The sequence below is a fragment of the Cherax quadricarinatus genome, chromosome 36, assembly GCF_038502225.1.
Source record: "Cherax quadricarinatus isolate ZL_2023a chromosome 36, ASM3850222v1, whole genome shotgun sequence".
Classification (NCBI taxonomy): domain Eukaryota; kingdom Metazoa; phylum Arthropoda; class Malacostraca; order Decapoda; family Parastacidae; genus Cherax; species Cherax quadricarinatus.
Genome location: NC_091327.1, coordinates 7,476,540 through 7,489,521, shown reverse-complemented (window position 1 = coordinate 7,489,521; position 12,982 = coordinate 7,476,540). Strand labels below are relative to the sequence as shown.

Here is a 12,982-nt window from a genome sequence, read left to right as displayed (position 1 = left end):
TGTAATAATTGTAAAAATTACATCAACCCATTCATGACTGCGTATTAGAATGGCTATTTGGACATTTATTGGACAATGACATCATTTGTTTACTTTTGAACATCGGCAAAAATCAAACATTTCCTGTACTTTGTGCTCCATTTCCAGGTTCTTTTTATAGTAAAATTAATCAAAATCACCTCCATTTCTATAATATAGTTTCCATTCTATCAAATGAGACCATGAAAACGAGAATACAACCACAAATACTATACGAAAATAGACCACAAAGTCGGCATTTTAATTAAAAAAAACGGTCGGAGTTTTTTTTTTTCTCATTATGCACTGCGTGCTCCAGGATTTTTTTTATGTGGTGCACACTGACCACACAGACCCATTCTCTCACATGTGGGCCTACTAGCTTTCTCCTACCTGATTTGAAGCCGCTAGAATTTATGAGTATATATACGTCAAACACGGTACCTCACAAACGTATATATACGGCCGCGACAGTCAAAGGGTTAATAATAATACATGTTATTAATAATAACATGCACTATTATTATTTATAACATATATGTTATTAAATACCACTGCCTCAACCACTGAATTATTGTGAAATGTTTGGAAGAGCAGGGAGACTAATGTTCACTCCAGCATAAACAAAGTCACACTGACGATATGTCAACCACTCCCTCGTATTTTTGTACAATTTCCTTCTTCAATTATATCGTATTTATTATTATTATTATTATTATTATTATTATTATTATTATTATTATTATTATTATTATTACTATTGTTATTATTAGCAATAGCAGAAATGTTCGATTCTTTGCTGTGTTCAAGAGTAAACACAAGATGTCACCGTCTAATACCTTTCCTAATAGCCATTCCAATATGCAGTCATGAATGGGTTTACATTATTTATTCTGTAGTTTAATAGCAAATAATGAACAAACAAAACACTCACCACACTGAGTGGTGGGAGGGCCGGCTGCCAGTTAGGGAGGGGGTCGGAGGGAGGGTAGTAGGGACTTGCAGTGGTGGAGGCATTGGTGGAGGCAGTGGTGGAGTCTGTGGTATTTAATAACATACATGTTATTAACATACATGTTATTAAAAAACATACGTTATTAAAGCATAACATGTATATATTTAGTACAATTTACGACGTTTTCATGTATTTTATGATTATTCATGGTTCAACAAGTTAAGGAAGCAGTATTGTAATATATTTCCCTACAATATATTGGGGCACCAAACATTCACGGTTTTTCAACATTCGCGAGGCTCTTGATCCCCTAACCCTCGCGAATGTTGAGGGAGACCTGTATATACATACATCTAGGTTTTTCTCCTTTTTCTAAATAGCTCTTGTTCTTCTTTATTTCTTCTATTGTCCATGGGGAAGTGGAAAAGAATCTTTCCTCCATAAGCCATGCGTGTCGTATGAGGCGACTAAAATGCCGGGAGCAATGGGCTAGTAACCCCTTCTCCTGTAGACATTTACTAAAAAAGAGAAGAAGAAAAACTTTATAAAACTGGGATGCTTGAATGTGCGTGGATGTAGTGCGAATGACAAGAAACAGATGATTGCTGATGTTATGAATGAAAAGAAGTTGGATGTCCTGACCCTAAGCAAAACAAAGCTGAAGGGGGTAGGAGAGTTTCGGTGGGGGAAATAAATGGGATTAAATCTGGAGTATCTGAGAGAGTTAGAGCAAAGGAAGGGGTAGCAGTAATGTTGAATGATCAGTTATGCAAGGACAAAAGAGAATATGAATGTGTAAATGCAAGAAGTATGTGGATTAAAGTAAAGGTTGGATGCGAGAAGTGGGTCATAATAATAAGCGTGTATGCACCTGGAGAAGAGAGGAATGCAGAGGAGAGAGAGAGAGATAGATGGAGATGTTAAGTGAATGTATAGGAGCCTTTGAACCAAGTGAGAGAGTAATTGTGGTAGGGGACCTGAATGCTAAAGTAGGAGAAACTTTTAGAGAGGGTGTGGTAGGTAAGTTTGGGGTGCCAGGTGTAAATGATAATGGGAGCCCTTTGATTGAACTTTGTATAGAAAGGGGTTTAGTTATAGGTAATACATATTTTAAGAAAAAGAGGATAAATAAGTATACAAGATATGATGTAGGGCAAAATGACAGTAGTTTGTTGGATTATGTATTGGTAGATAAAAGACTGTTGAGTAGACTTCAGGATGTACATGTTTATAGAGGGGCCACAGATATATCAGATCACTTTCTAGTTGTAGCTACACTGAGAGTAAAAGGTAGATGGGATACAAGGAGAATAGAAGCATCAGGGAAGAGAGAGGTGAAGGTATATAAACTAAAAGAGGAGGCAGTTAGGGAAAGATATAAACAGCTATTGGAGGATAGATGGGCTAATGAGAGCATAGGCAATGGGGTCAAAGAGGTATGGAGTAGGTTTAAAAATGTAGTGTTAGAGTGTTCAGCAGAAGTTTGTGGTTACAGGAAAGTGGGTTCGGGAGGGAAGAGGAGCGATTGGTGGAATGATGATGTGAAGAGAGTAGTAAGGGAGAAAAAGTTAGCATATGAGAAGTTTTTACAAAGTAGAAGTGATGCAAGGAGGGAAGAGTATATGCAGAAAAAGAGAGAGGTTAAGAGAGTGGTGAAACAATGTAAAAAGAGAGCAAATGAGAGAGTGGGTGAAATGTTATCAACAAATTTTGTTGAAAATAAGAAAAAGTTTTGGAGTGAGATTAACAAGTTAAGGAAGCCTAGACAACAAATGGGTTTGTCAGTTAAAAATAGGAGAGGAGAGTTATTAAATGGAGAGTTAGAGGTATTGGGAAGATGGAGGGAATATTTTGAGGAATTGTTAAATGTTGATGAAGATAGGGAAGCTGTGATTTCGTGAATAGGGCAAGGAGGAATAACATCTTGTAGGAGTGAGGAAGAGCCAGTTGTGAGTGTGGGGGAAGTGCGTGAGGCAGTAGGTAAAATGAAAGGGGGTAAGGCAGCCGGGATTGATGGGATAAAGATAGAAATGTTAAAAGCAGGTGGGGATATAGTTTTGGAGTGGTTGGTGCAATTATTTAATAAATGTATGGAAGAGGGTAAGGTACCTAGGGATTGGCAGAGAGCATGCATAGTTCCTTTGTATAAAGGCAAAGGGGACAAAAGAGAGTGCAAAAATTATAGGGGGATAAGTCTGTTGAGTATACCTGGTAAAGTGTATGGTAGAGTTATTATTGAAAGAATTAAGAGTAAGACGGAGAATAGGATAGCAGATGAACAAGGAGGCATTAGGAAAGGTAGGGGGTGTGTGGACCAGGTGTTTACAGTGAAACATATAAGTGAACAGTATTTAGATAAGGCTAAAGAGGTCTTTGTGGCATTTATGGATTTGGAAAAGGTGTATGACAGGGTGGATAGGGGGGCAATGTGGCAGATGTTGCAGGTGTATGGTGTACGAGGTATGTTACTGAAAGTAGTGAAGAGTTTTTACGAGGATAGTGAGGCTCAAGTTAGAGTATGTAGGAAAGAGGGAAATTATTTCCCAGTAAAAGTAGGCCTTAGACAAGGATGTGTGATGTCACCGTGGTTGTTTAATATATTTATAGATGGGGTTGTAAGAGAAGTAAATGTGAGGGTCTTGGCAAGAGGCGTGGAGTTAAAAGATAAAGAATCACACATAAAGTGGGAGTCGTCACAGTTGCTCTTTGCTGATGACACTGTGCTCTTGGGAGATTCTGAAGAGAAGTTGCAGAGATTGGTGGATGAATTTGGTAGGGTGTGCAAAAGAAGAAAATTAAAAGTGAATACAGGAAAGAGTAAGGTTATGAGGATAACAAAAAGATTAAATGATGAAAGATTGGATATCAGATTGGAGGGAGAGAGTATGGAGGAGGTGAATGTATTCAGATATTTGGGAGTGGACGTGTCAGCGGATGGGTCTATGAAAGATGAGGTGAATCATAGAATTGATGAGGGGAAAAGGGTGAGTGGTGCACTTAGGAGTCTGTGGAGACAAAGAACTTTGTCCTTGGAGGCAAAGAGGGGAATGTATGAGAGTATAGTTTTACCAACGCTCTTATATGGGTGTGAAGCATGGGTGATGAATGTTGCAGCGAGGAGAAGGCTGGAGGCAGTGGAGATGTCATGTCTGAGGGCAATGTGTGGTGTGAATATAATGCAGAGAATTCGTAGTTTGGAAGTTAGGAGGAGGTGCGGGATTACCAAAACTGTTGTCCAGAGGGCTGAGGAAGGGTTGTTGAGGTGGTTTGGACATGTAGAGAGAATGGAGCAAAACATAGTGACTTCAAGAGTGTATCAGTCTGTAGTGGAAGGAAGGCGGGGTAGGGGTCGGCCTAGGAAAGGTTGGAGGGAGGGGGTAAAGGAGGTTTTGTGTGCGAGGGGCTTGGACTTCCAGCAGGCATGCGTGAGCGTGTTTGATAGGAGTGAATGGAGACAAATGGTTTTTAATACTTGACGTGCTGTTGGAGTGTGAGCAAAGTAACATCTATGAAGGGGTTCAGGGAAACTGGCAGGCTGGACTTGAGTCCTGGAGATGGGAAGTACAGTGCCTGCACTCTGAAGGAGGGGTGTTAATGTTGCAGTTTAAAAACTGTAGTGTAAAGCACCCTTCTGGCAAGATAGTGATGGAGTGAATGATGGTGAAAGTTTTTCTTTTTCGGGTCACCCTGCCTTGGTGGGAATCGGCCAGTGTGATAATAAAAAAAAAACTCATTACAGTTGTAAACGGGTGTGGAAGTGTGAATTGCTCATTACTCTATAATTTGTTCATGATTGTAGCCATGTATAAACATAAGTAACCATTCTTACAGGATTCATTACCTTTGTAACTTGTGAGTTCATTACCTTTGTACCTAGTTCAGCTATCAAAACTTTGGGGGCCCAGTCCCTGGACCCATTACGTACCTCTGTAATCTGTAAATACCTTTGTAACTTGCCATGATTGTGACCAGACCTACCTGGAGTTCATTACCTTTGTAAATTGTGAGTTCATTACTTTTGTAAATTGTGAGTTCATTACCTCTGTAACTTGCTCAGCTATCTAAACTTTGGAGTCCAGTCCCTGGACCAATTATGTACCTCTGTAATCTTTGGACTACCGCCCTCAGGATGGGTATGGGGTGCATAATAAACATATTAAACTAACTACCCGATTTTATCGTTAGTTGATGTCATCGTTGGTCAAGGGTCCACTGTACCTGCATTCTAAAAGAGGGATGAGGATGTTACAATTAAAGGGTCATCTGAACCATGTCACCAATCCTCTGCCTAGACAGAAAATGAATGAATGAAAGATGTGTACATGCACATGTGAACATTCATGTGCATGCAAACACACATGCACACAAGTTCGCACACATAAACTAGAGTACATATGTATCTTACCCTTGTGTTGCCATCATTTCTTCCAACTAGTGCACTACTAGAGCGTTTACTGGTTCCCTCCACTAAAACCAGCTTCTCTTGACCAACCTGTGGTGCAAAATAATATACTGCATAGCATCTAGATGAAATAATATCTTACTATGATTATTTTACACATCGGCTTAAAATTTCAACTCTCATGGGGAATAAATCATACACAAATGTCATGAGTAACACCAACATGATGAGTAACACTAACATTATGAACTGCAATAACATAATGAACTACACTAACAAATCAGGTTACTCTCAATGACACTGTTAACCCTCTCTGGGTTGGTGCCATAGTTCTACGGTTTTGAAGCCAGTGTCAGTGCTGTAGTTCTACGCCATGAACTCAGCTCACTCAGATAAGCTGTGAGCAGTAAATTTGGGCCTAGGTATGAGAGAATGGGTCTATGTGGTAAGTGTGTACCATATACTGAACAACCGTGGTGACATTTTACTGGGAAACAATCTTCCTCACTCCTACAAACTCTAACCTAAGCCTCACTATCCTCGTAAAAACTCTTCACTGCTTTCAGTAACCTACCTCATATTCTATACATTTGCAACATCTGCCACACTGCCCCCTTATCCACACTATCACATGCATTTTTCAAATCCATAAATGCCACAAAAACCTTTTTATCATTACCTAAATACTGTTCACCTATATGTTTCACTGTGAACACTTGGTCTACACACCCCCTACCCTTCCTAAAGCCTCCTTGTTCCTCTGTGATCCTGCTCTCTGTCACTGTTATGGGGCTATAGGACCCAACATGTATTTATGTATCTGTAACAGTTACTCTGGAATACCTAATTATATTGAATTGATGGTGAGGGCTTAAGTCTGGAAACTCTTTATTTATTTATTTAATTAATAATTTGAACATACATACAGAGGTACAAAAAAAAATACAGGTAAGAGCAGCATGCCAAAGCCACTTGTATGCATAGCATTATGGGCAGGCTTAAAATTAACTTAAGATTAACTAAGCAATGATGTAATCAGTGATAAAACATTATTGTAAACAGATAACAATAAAGCACAAATGAGTATTACAAAGACAGGTCATATGGTTGCATGCATTGCTGTACATTCAGTAGAATGGAGCATTCTGTTAGGTAGTGTATTTAAAAAAATAACAAAGTTAGATTGGGTCATAGGTTTAACATTTATGTGATATAATTATGAGAAACATTTAAGATATACAATTTATAAGGTTCAGTTATTCAGTATTTATTTGGTTTTGGGTGAGTAAGTGATCTTTGAGAAGAGACTTGAATTTATAAACAGGTAGTGTTTCTTTTATATTTACAGGTAATGAATTCCAGATTTTAGGGCCTTTTATGTGCATTGAGTTTTTGCATAGCGTGAGATGGACACGAGGAACATCAAAGAGTGATCTGTGCCTTGTGTTATGGTCATGTGTTCTGTTGAGGTTGGCAAGGAGATGTTTGAGGGAAGGGTTAATATCAGAGTTAAGTGTTCTATGTATGTAATAGATGCAGTAATAAGTATGGATGTTTTGTATGGTGAGTAGGTTTAGTGTTTTGAATACTGGTGGAGTGTGCTGCCTGTAGTGGGAATTTGTTATCATTCTGACTGCAGCCTTTTGTTGGGTAATTAGTGGTCTGAGATGGTTAATTGTTGTTGAGCCCCATGCGCAAATTCCATAGGTTAGATAGGGGTAAATAAGAGAGTGATATAGGGCCAGGAGGGCTGATTGTGGAACATAGTACCGTATCTTCGATAGTATGCCTACAGTCTTGGAAATTTTCTTAGAAATTTGTTGTATATGTGTATGAAATTTGAGTCTATTGTCAAGGTGGATTCCTAAGAATTTTCCTTCTGTTAGCTTTGTTATAGGTGATCTGTTTATCATTATGTTAAGAGGAACATCTGTAGCTCTGTTACCAAACTGAATGAAGTAGGTTTTGTCAGTGTTTAGTGTAAGTTTGTTGGTCCTCATCCAGGTAGATATTTTCTGTAATTCGGTATTTACAGTATTGGCTAGCGTGACTGGGCTCGGGTGAGAGAAGACGTATGTAGTGTCATCTGCAAATAGTGTGGGTTTGAGTAATTGCGGAGCATTTGGTAGGTCATTTATGTATAGGAGAAAGAGAAGAGGGCCAAGGACACTTCCCTGTGGGACACCAACTGTAATTGGTTGTGCAGAAGAGTTTGCCACATTTATGTACACATATTGGCTTCTGTTGCTGAGGTAAGACTTGAGGTAGTTGAGGGAGTGCCCTTTTATACCACAGTGTGACAATTTTATGTGGAGCAAGTCATGGTCAACTGTATCAAAAGCTTTACGTAAGTCAATGAAGATCCCCAGTGGGACTTCTTTTTTCTCTACTGCAGTGTATATATGTTCCAGCATGTGTATAATAGCATCATTAGTATTTTTATTAGGTCTGAATCGAAATTGGCAGGGGTTGAGTATGTTTTGGAAGATGAGGTAGGAGTAGATTCGTTTATGAATTAATTTTTCGAAGATTTTTGAGAGGTGTAAGTTGGATATTGGCCTATAGTTATTCAACTCTGTTTGGTCTCCTCCTTTATGGATCGGGGTGACCCTTGCTATTTTGAGAACTGTAGGGAAGGTAGAGGATTCAATGGATTTGTTAAAGAGTGTTGCAATGATTGGTGATAGCACTTGTGACACTTTTTTGTATATAAAGGGTGGTAAGGTATTTAAATCTCCTGTCTTGTTTTTTAGTGTGTTGATAATAAGGGAGACATTGTATGGGTTAGTCGGAGCTAGGAACAGTGTGTTCGGGTAGTTGCCAGTGAGGTAGTCATTTGGTGGGGTATCTGAGTTTGGGATTTTATTGGCTAGGTTTTTTCCTATAGTGGAGAAGAAATCATTGAGTCTGTTTGCTGTTTCTGTTGGTGGGAGTTGGGGTTCATCTGATTTTGCTAATTTAATTTCGCTATTTCATGATATCTTTTTTGTTCCTAGAATTTCTGATAGGGTTTTCCAGGTCTTTTTTATATCACCTCGTAAGTTGGATAATCTGTTCTCATAATACAATTTTTTTGCCCTTCTTATCAGGCTGGTTAGGACTGACGAGTAACGTTTTGTTTGGTCTCTGGTCATGTGACCCATTCTGTACTGTTTTTCATATAGGTGTTTTGTATTTATGGATTTGAGAATGCAGGGTGTTAGCCAGGGACTGTTCAGTCTCTTAGCTGTTTTCTGATGTTGAACTGCAGTCAACTGAAGAAAAGGATGTTCCAGCCAGAGCTGAGCATGATTGGAGAATGGATCAGTTAAGTAGTGTGAGAGAGGCTGCACCTACTAGGGTGCAATTAATTTCTGCACAGGAAAATGTCACTCTTAAGCTGATCAGAGCCTTAGCTGTTGCTGAGGAAGAGATTTTACAATTAAATAAGTGTTTTCATTTCAGGGAGGAAACTCTTACAAAGGAGTCACCTCTGTTTGCAGTATCGATGGAAGGAGAACAAGGGTTTTGTCACCAGATGGTGATGTCCAAGGTTTCCAGGCATTTCTTCTGGTCTCAGCTGTGGGAGACTGTCAGAGAGTATATCGAGACCTATCATGTCTCTCAATTTATAGGGAAACTTAGCCAAAGTATTAAACCTGTTCCCCTTCAGTCTATTTCAGAACCAGGTGAACCCTTCAGCAAGCTGGTAGTAGATGTACAGTACTTTGTCCAGTCCCAAGGACCAAACTGGGAAATGATTATTTACTCACAATTATTTGCTCCACTACCAGGTACCTGGAAGCAGTCCCTCTGCATAAGATAACAGCTCATGTAGTCTTAAGGACTTTGATGAAGTTCTTTTTTCATGTTGGTTTTCCTCAAGAGGTGCAAAAAGACCAAGGGCCTAACTTTACCTCAAAGTCATTTAGAAATGTTTTAAAGGGATTAAAAGTAGAGCCTCAGTTTTCAACTGCCTACCATCTTCCATCTCAAGGGGAAATAGAGAAATTACATCAAACCCTCAAGACAATGATGCAAGCCTATGGTATAGACAATACTAACAACTGGGATGAGAGGATGTCTTTCTTTGTATTTGCTGAGTGGGGAAGCACTCTGGAAACTCTGCGCTATTGGCTTGGGGAGGATGGTGATGCTCCCCCCTCGGAGCTTTTTCCCAGTTTCAGACACTGTTTGGCTCGTATGAATTGGATAGTACTTGTGAACATGCCTATCAACCAGACCAGGATGATGATGTGGGACCATTATGTGGACCATAATGCTCTGGAGGCTGGAGAGGAAGTGCTGATGCTGGAGCCAATTCATGTGAAAATCTGTATGGCAAGTTGCTCTGAGCTAAACAAGTTGTGGGGAAAGTTCCCAGGGGTTAGATATAAAACCCACACACCCGAGCAGGAAATGAATGAGTATAATGTACACAGTAACCGGTTAAAGGGTTTGAAGTTATGTCAAAAAGTCAGAGAGACCAATGTTTTAATGGAATGTAAAGGGCTGCAAAATAATAATCTGTATGAAATACCAAAAGTGATTTATAAATAACACATGTGTAAAAGTTTTTGGGAAATGCATGCTTGGTTTTAATGAGAAAAATGTTGGAGAGTTGGCTCAGCCACCTTGGAACTTTATAAAAGTTTGGGATGTCAGTAATGGGGAAAAGTTGAAACTCCATGAAGTAATTGTTAAGGAAGCTGAGCCAATTCAATAACTTTTGTGTGAGAAAAATCTGTATGAAAAATGGGATATAGAGGAGGAAGTGAAATTTTTCCAACACCAGTTTGTAGTGCTTAGTGAGAGTCAGTGGGCATTCCCATGCTTCATGGTTCCCAAATTAGATGGCACCCTGGAAATATGCACTGACTACCACAAGGTACATTTAACAACTAAGGTTTACAGGATTAGAAAGATTGATACTGATGCACTAAGAGATGCAAACATTTTAAATAAACTAAAACATGGGGCAGGAAGATGTGATTTCCATGGCCTGTGTTCCAATATCATTTTCATGTGTGTAATGCAAATTGTGTTCATTGTGTGCTTAAAATTTATGTGTGAGATGGAACATGAAGAGGTTTGTGTAAACTTGATGTACACAACCTGGGTGCAAAAAGATGTCTTGGGTGTTTGTTTTTGTACTGCGAGAGGTTGCAGAACTGTTACTATCTATGAACAACCTTCTAAGTTTAAATATCAACATTTTACCAAAGGAAAGAAAATTTTCATTTTGGGGCTGGCTATTCAGCATTTGTATATGTATCAGGATCTCTTCGTCCTGTTCCTGTGTATGGTGACTAAAATCAGACTCTTAAAATGGGCTTTGTTCCTACAGCCTTTTAATTTGGAAGTTAAATATATAAAAGGCTCAGAGAATGAGGTTGCTGATGCTCTCTCTAGATGTTTCATGCAGATGCATGGTGCGTACTTTGTACATAGTGTTTGTCATGTGCTGACCTTGTTGTTTTTGCAGAGGTGAACTTCCTACCAGCCATCTGACTGTGAAGGAGACAAGTCAAAGCCAAAAGTGTGACGAGGGTGAGTGTATATGTACATATTTGTGACTTGAGGCAGAGGCTGACAACCTTCGATAACATGAGACGTTCAGGAAGGTATGTGGTATATTGTCTTGGTGTGCTCTATGTATGAAATGGCCTGACGATTTGCCTTTGTAGCCCCTTGGACCCTTCCATGTTCTGTGTCAGCCTCCTCTTCATAAAGTTGGAGGATCTGTGTGGAGTGGGGCCTTGGAAGATGGGCTTGAGTGCCTGACCATGTTAAGGATCGTGAGTGTTGACTATAAGTCTCACTGTTTGGTTCGGCCACCAAGTGAGAGACACCTGGACATGTTTTGTGAAGTTTCCTACCTGGTGTACACCTGACTGCTCTGGGTTTGGCTCTACTCTTGTCTCCTGATCAGGATGATGCCATCCTGGAGTACCAGTTGCTTGCTGGATTACCACAGCAGAGGCACAGGCCTGTCGGTGCAGGCTTTCACAGTGGGCATTGTGTGCAATTCTTGCACTGTAATGTGTATTGTTTAAAAGCCACTAAAATTGTAAATAGTTACACCCTTGAGTATGTGGGTATGGTTAAAATGCCTTTCTAAAAAACATCTGCAATCTGTTTCAGTATTGTTCCTTTCAGGGTTTTATATGGTATGGGGTGCATGTGCATGTGTAATCTGGGAAGGTTCAGTGGAACCACAAATATTTGTAGATTGCCATGTAGTATGTCACTTTGTTGTAAATAACAGAAAAGTGAAGAGTAGTTATGGTGCTGGGAAATATGTAACATTTCTAGTAGTCTTGCTAACCACCTTCGGGCTAAAGCAATATTTTTTTTTTACTAGCCGTATCCTGAGGGACACGGCTAGCTTTTGTGAGACTTCGCCTGGAGGTGGGGGTGTTATGAGGCTATAGGACCCAACATGTATTTATGTATCTGTAACAGTTACTCTGGAATACCTAATTATATTGAATTGATGGGGACACAGCACTTAAATGGCCCTAAGGGAAGATCACCCTTAGGGACTGAGAGACAGCTGGGTCAAGCCTGTTTTTTTTTTCAATATAATACGTTATACTATACACACACAAACACACAATTTAAGTAAGTAGTTTATAAAGTTGTATTTCTTATAAAAGTAAATAAGGTGTGGCAACTAGAGAATTGTGCTTGGCAACAGTCTTTTGTTTTTTGGTGGGTGTGGGAGGAGCTTAGCTAGGCTCCTCCCTCTCTCTCTCTATTTTGTTGACTTCAAGCTGGTAGGACCTCTGGGTCCTTTCTATTTTTTGGGGCATTATGTGTACCCCCAGGGGTGAGTTTTATAACTTAAATTGTGGCCACCATACCCAGGGTGACTAAAGTGTGTCAAAACACTGGTTAGTCCAGAAGAAATAAGGGCAATTTGTCCAGATCCACCATGTGGGCTGTCTTTGAAGAGCAGCTAAGGGGTGTGCAGGCTTATGTTTTGAATATGTGAGTGCTGTAATTGTATATTCTGTACATATCTATTTAGAATACAGTTATATTTTTTTTAAAGAGGTAGTTTAACCCCTTCAGGGTCCAAGGCCCAAATCTGAAGTGGTGCCCCAGTGTTCAATGAGTGTCAAATGAGACCAAGAAATCGCAAATACAACTATAAAAAACATACGAAAAAACACTGCAAAGTCGCTGTTTTAACCCTTTGAGGGTCGACAGGCCCTCTCCGAAACTCGTTCTCAGGGTCGGCCAAATTTAAAAAAAAAAAAAAATTATTTTCTCTTATGAAAAGATAAGAGAATCTTTTCCCGATCATAAAGACACCAAAAGTTTGAAATTTGATAGAAAACTTACGGAATTATGCTCTCGCAAAGTTAGCGGTCTCAGCGATGTTTACGCATCGGCGTTTTTGCCCACTTTGAGCCCCATTTTCGGCCAATTTCACTGTACTAGTCGACAAAAAACATGAATATTTCGCTAGAACTCCATTTTTTCTATCGAATGGGTGCAAGAAACCACCCATTTATGAAATTCAACTATCCAGTACAGTGGTCAGAATTTAGCAATTTTGCCAATTTCACACAAATTTCAAAAGATGCCAATTTCCGAATAGGGTCCAGAATAAACAAGAA

General features: G+C 39.5%; 1 protein-coding gene across 5 annotated transcripts in view; it reads right to left on the bottom strand.

Annotated features, from left to right (window-relative positions):
* LOC128691432 (mitochondrial tRNA methylthiotransferase CDK5RAP1) overlaps positions 1-12,982 on the bottom strand; it is a 249,894-nt gene that overhangs the window by 25,928 nt on the left and 210,984 nt on the right. For 2 of the 5 annotated variants that reach the window (XM_070091683.1, XM_070091686.1), the window contains 2 exons: positions 5,379-5,465; positions 953-1,056 (listed from right to left, as the gene is read on the bottom strand). The exons of 1 other annotated variant lie outside the window; for it this stretch is intronic. In XM_070091683.1, the coding sequence (XP_069947784.1) occupies positions 953-1,056; positions 5,379-5,465 (191 nt within the window). Of the gene's footprint in view, positions 1-952; positions 1,057-5,378; positions 5,466-12,982 lie in introns of those variants that run through there. 2 more of the 5 variants (XM_070091685.1, XM_070091682.1) reach the window with 1 other exon arrangement.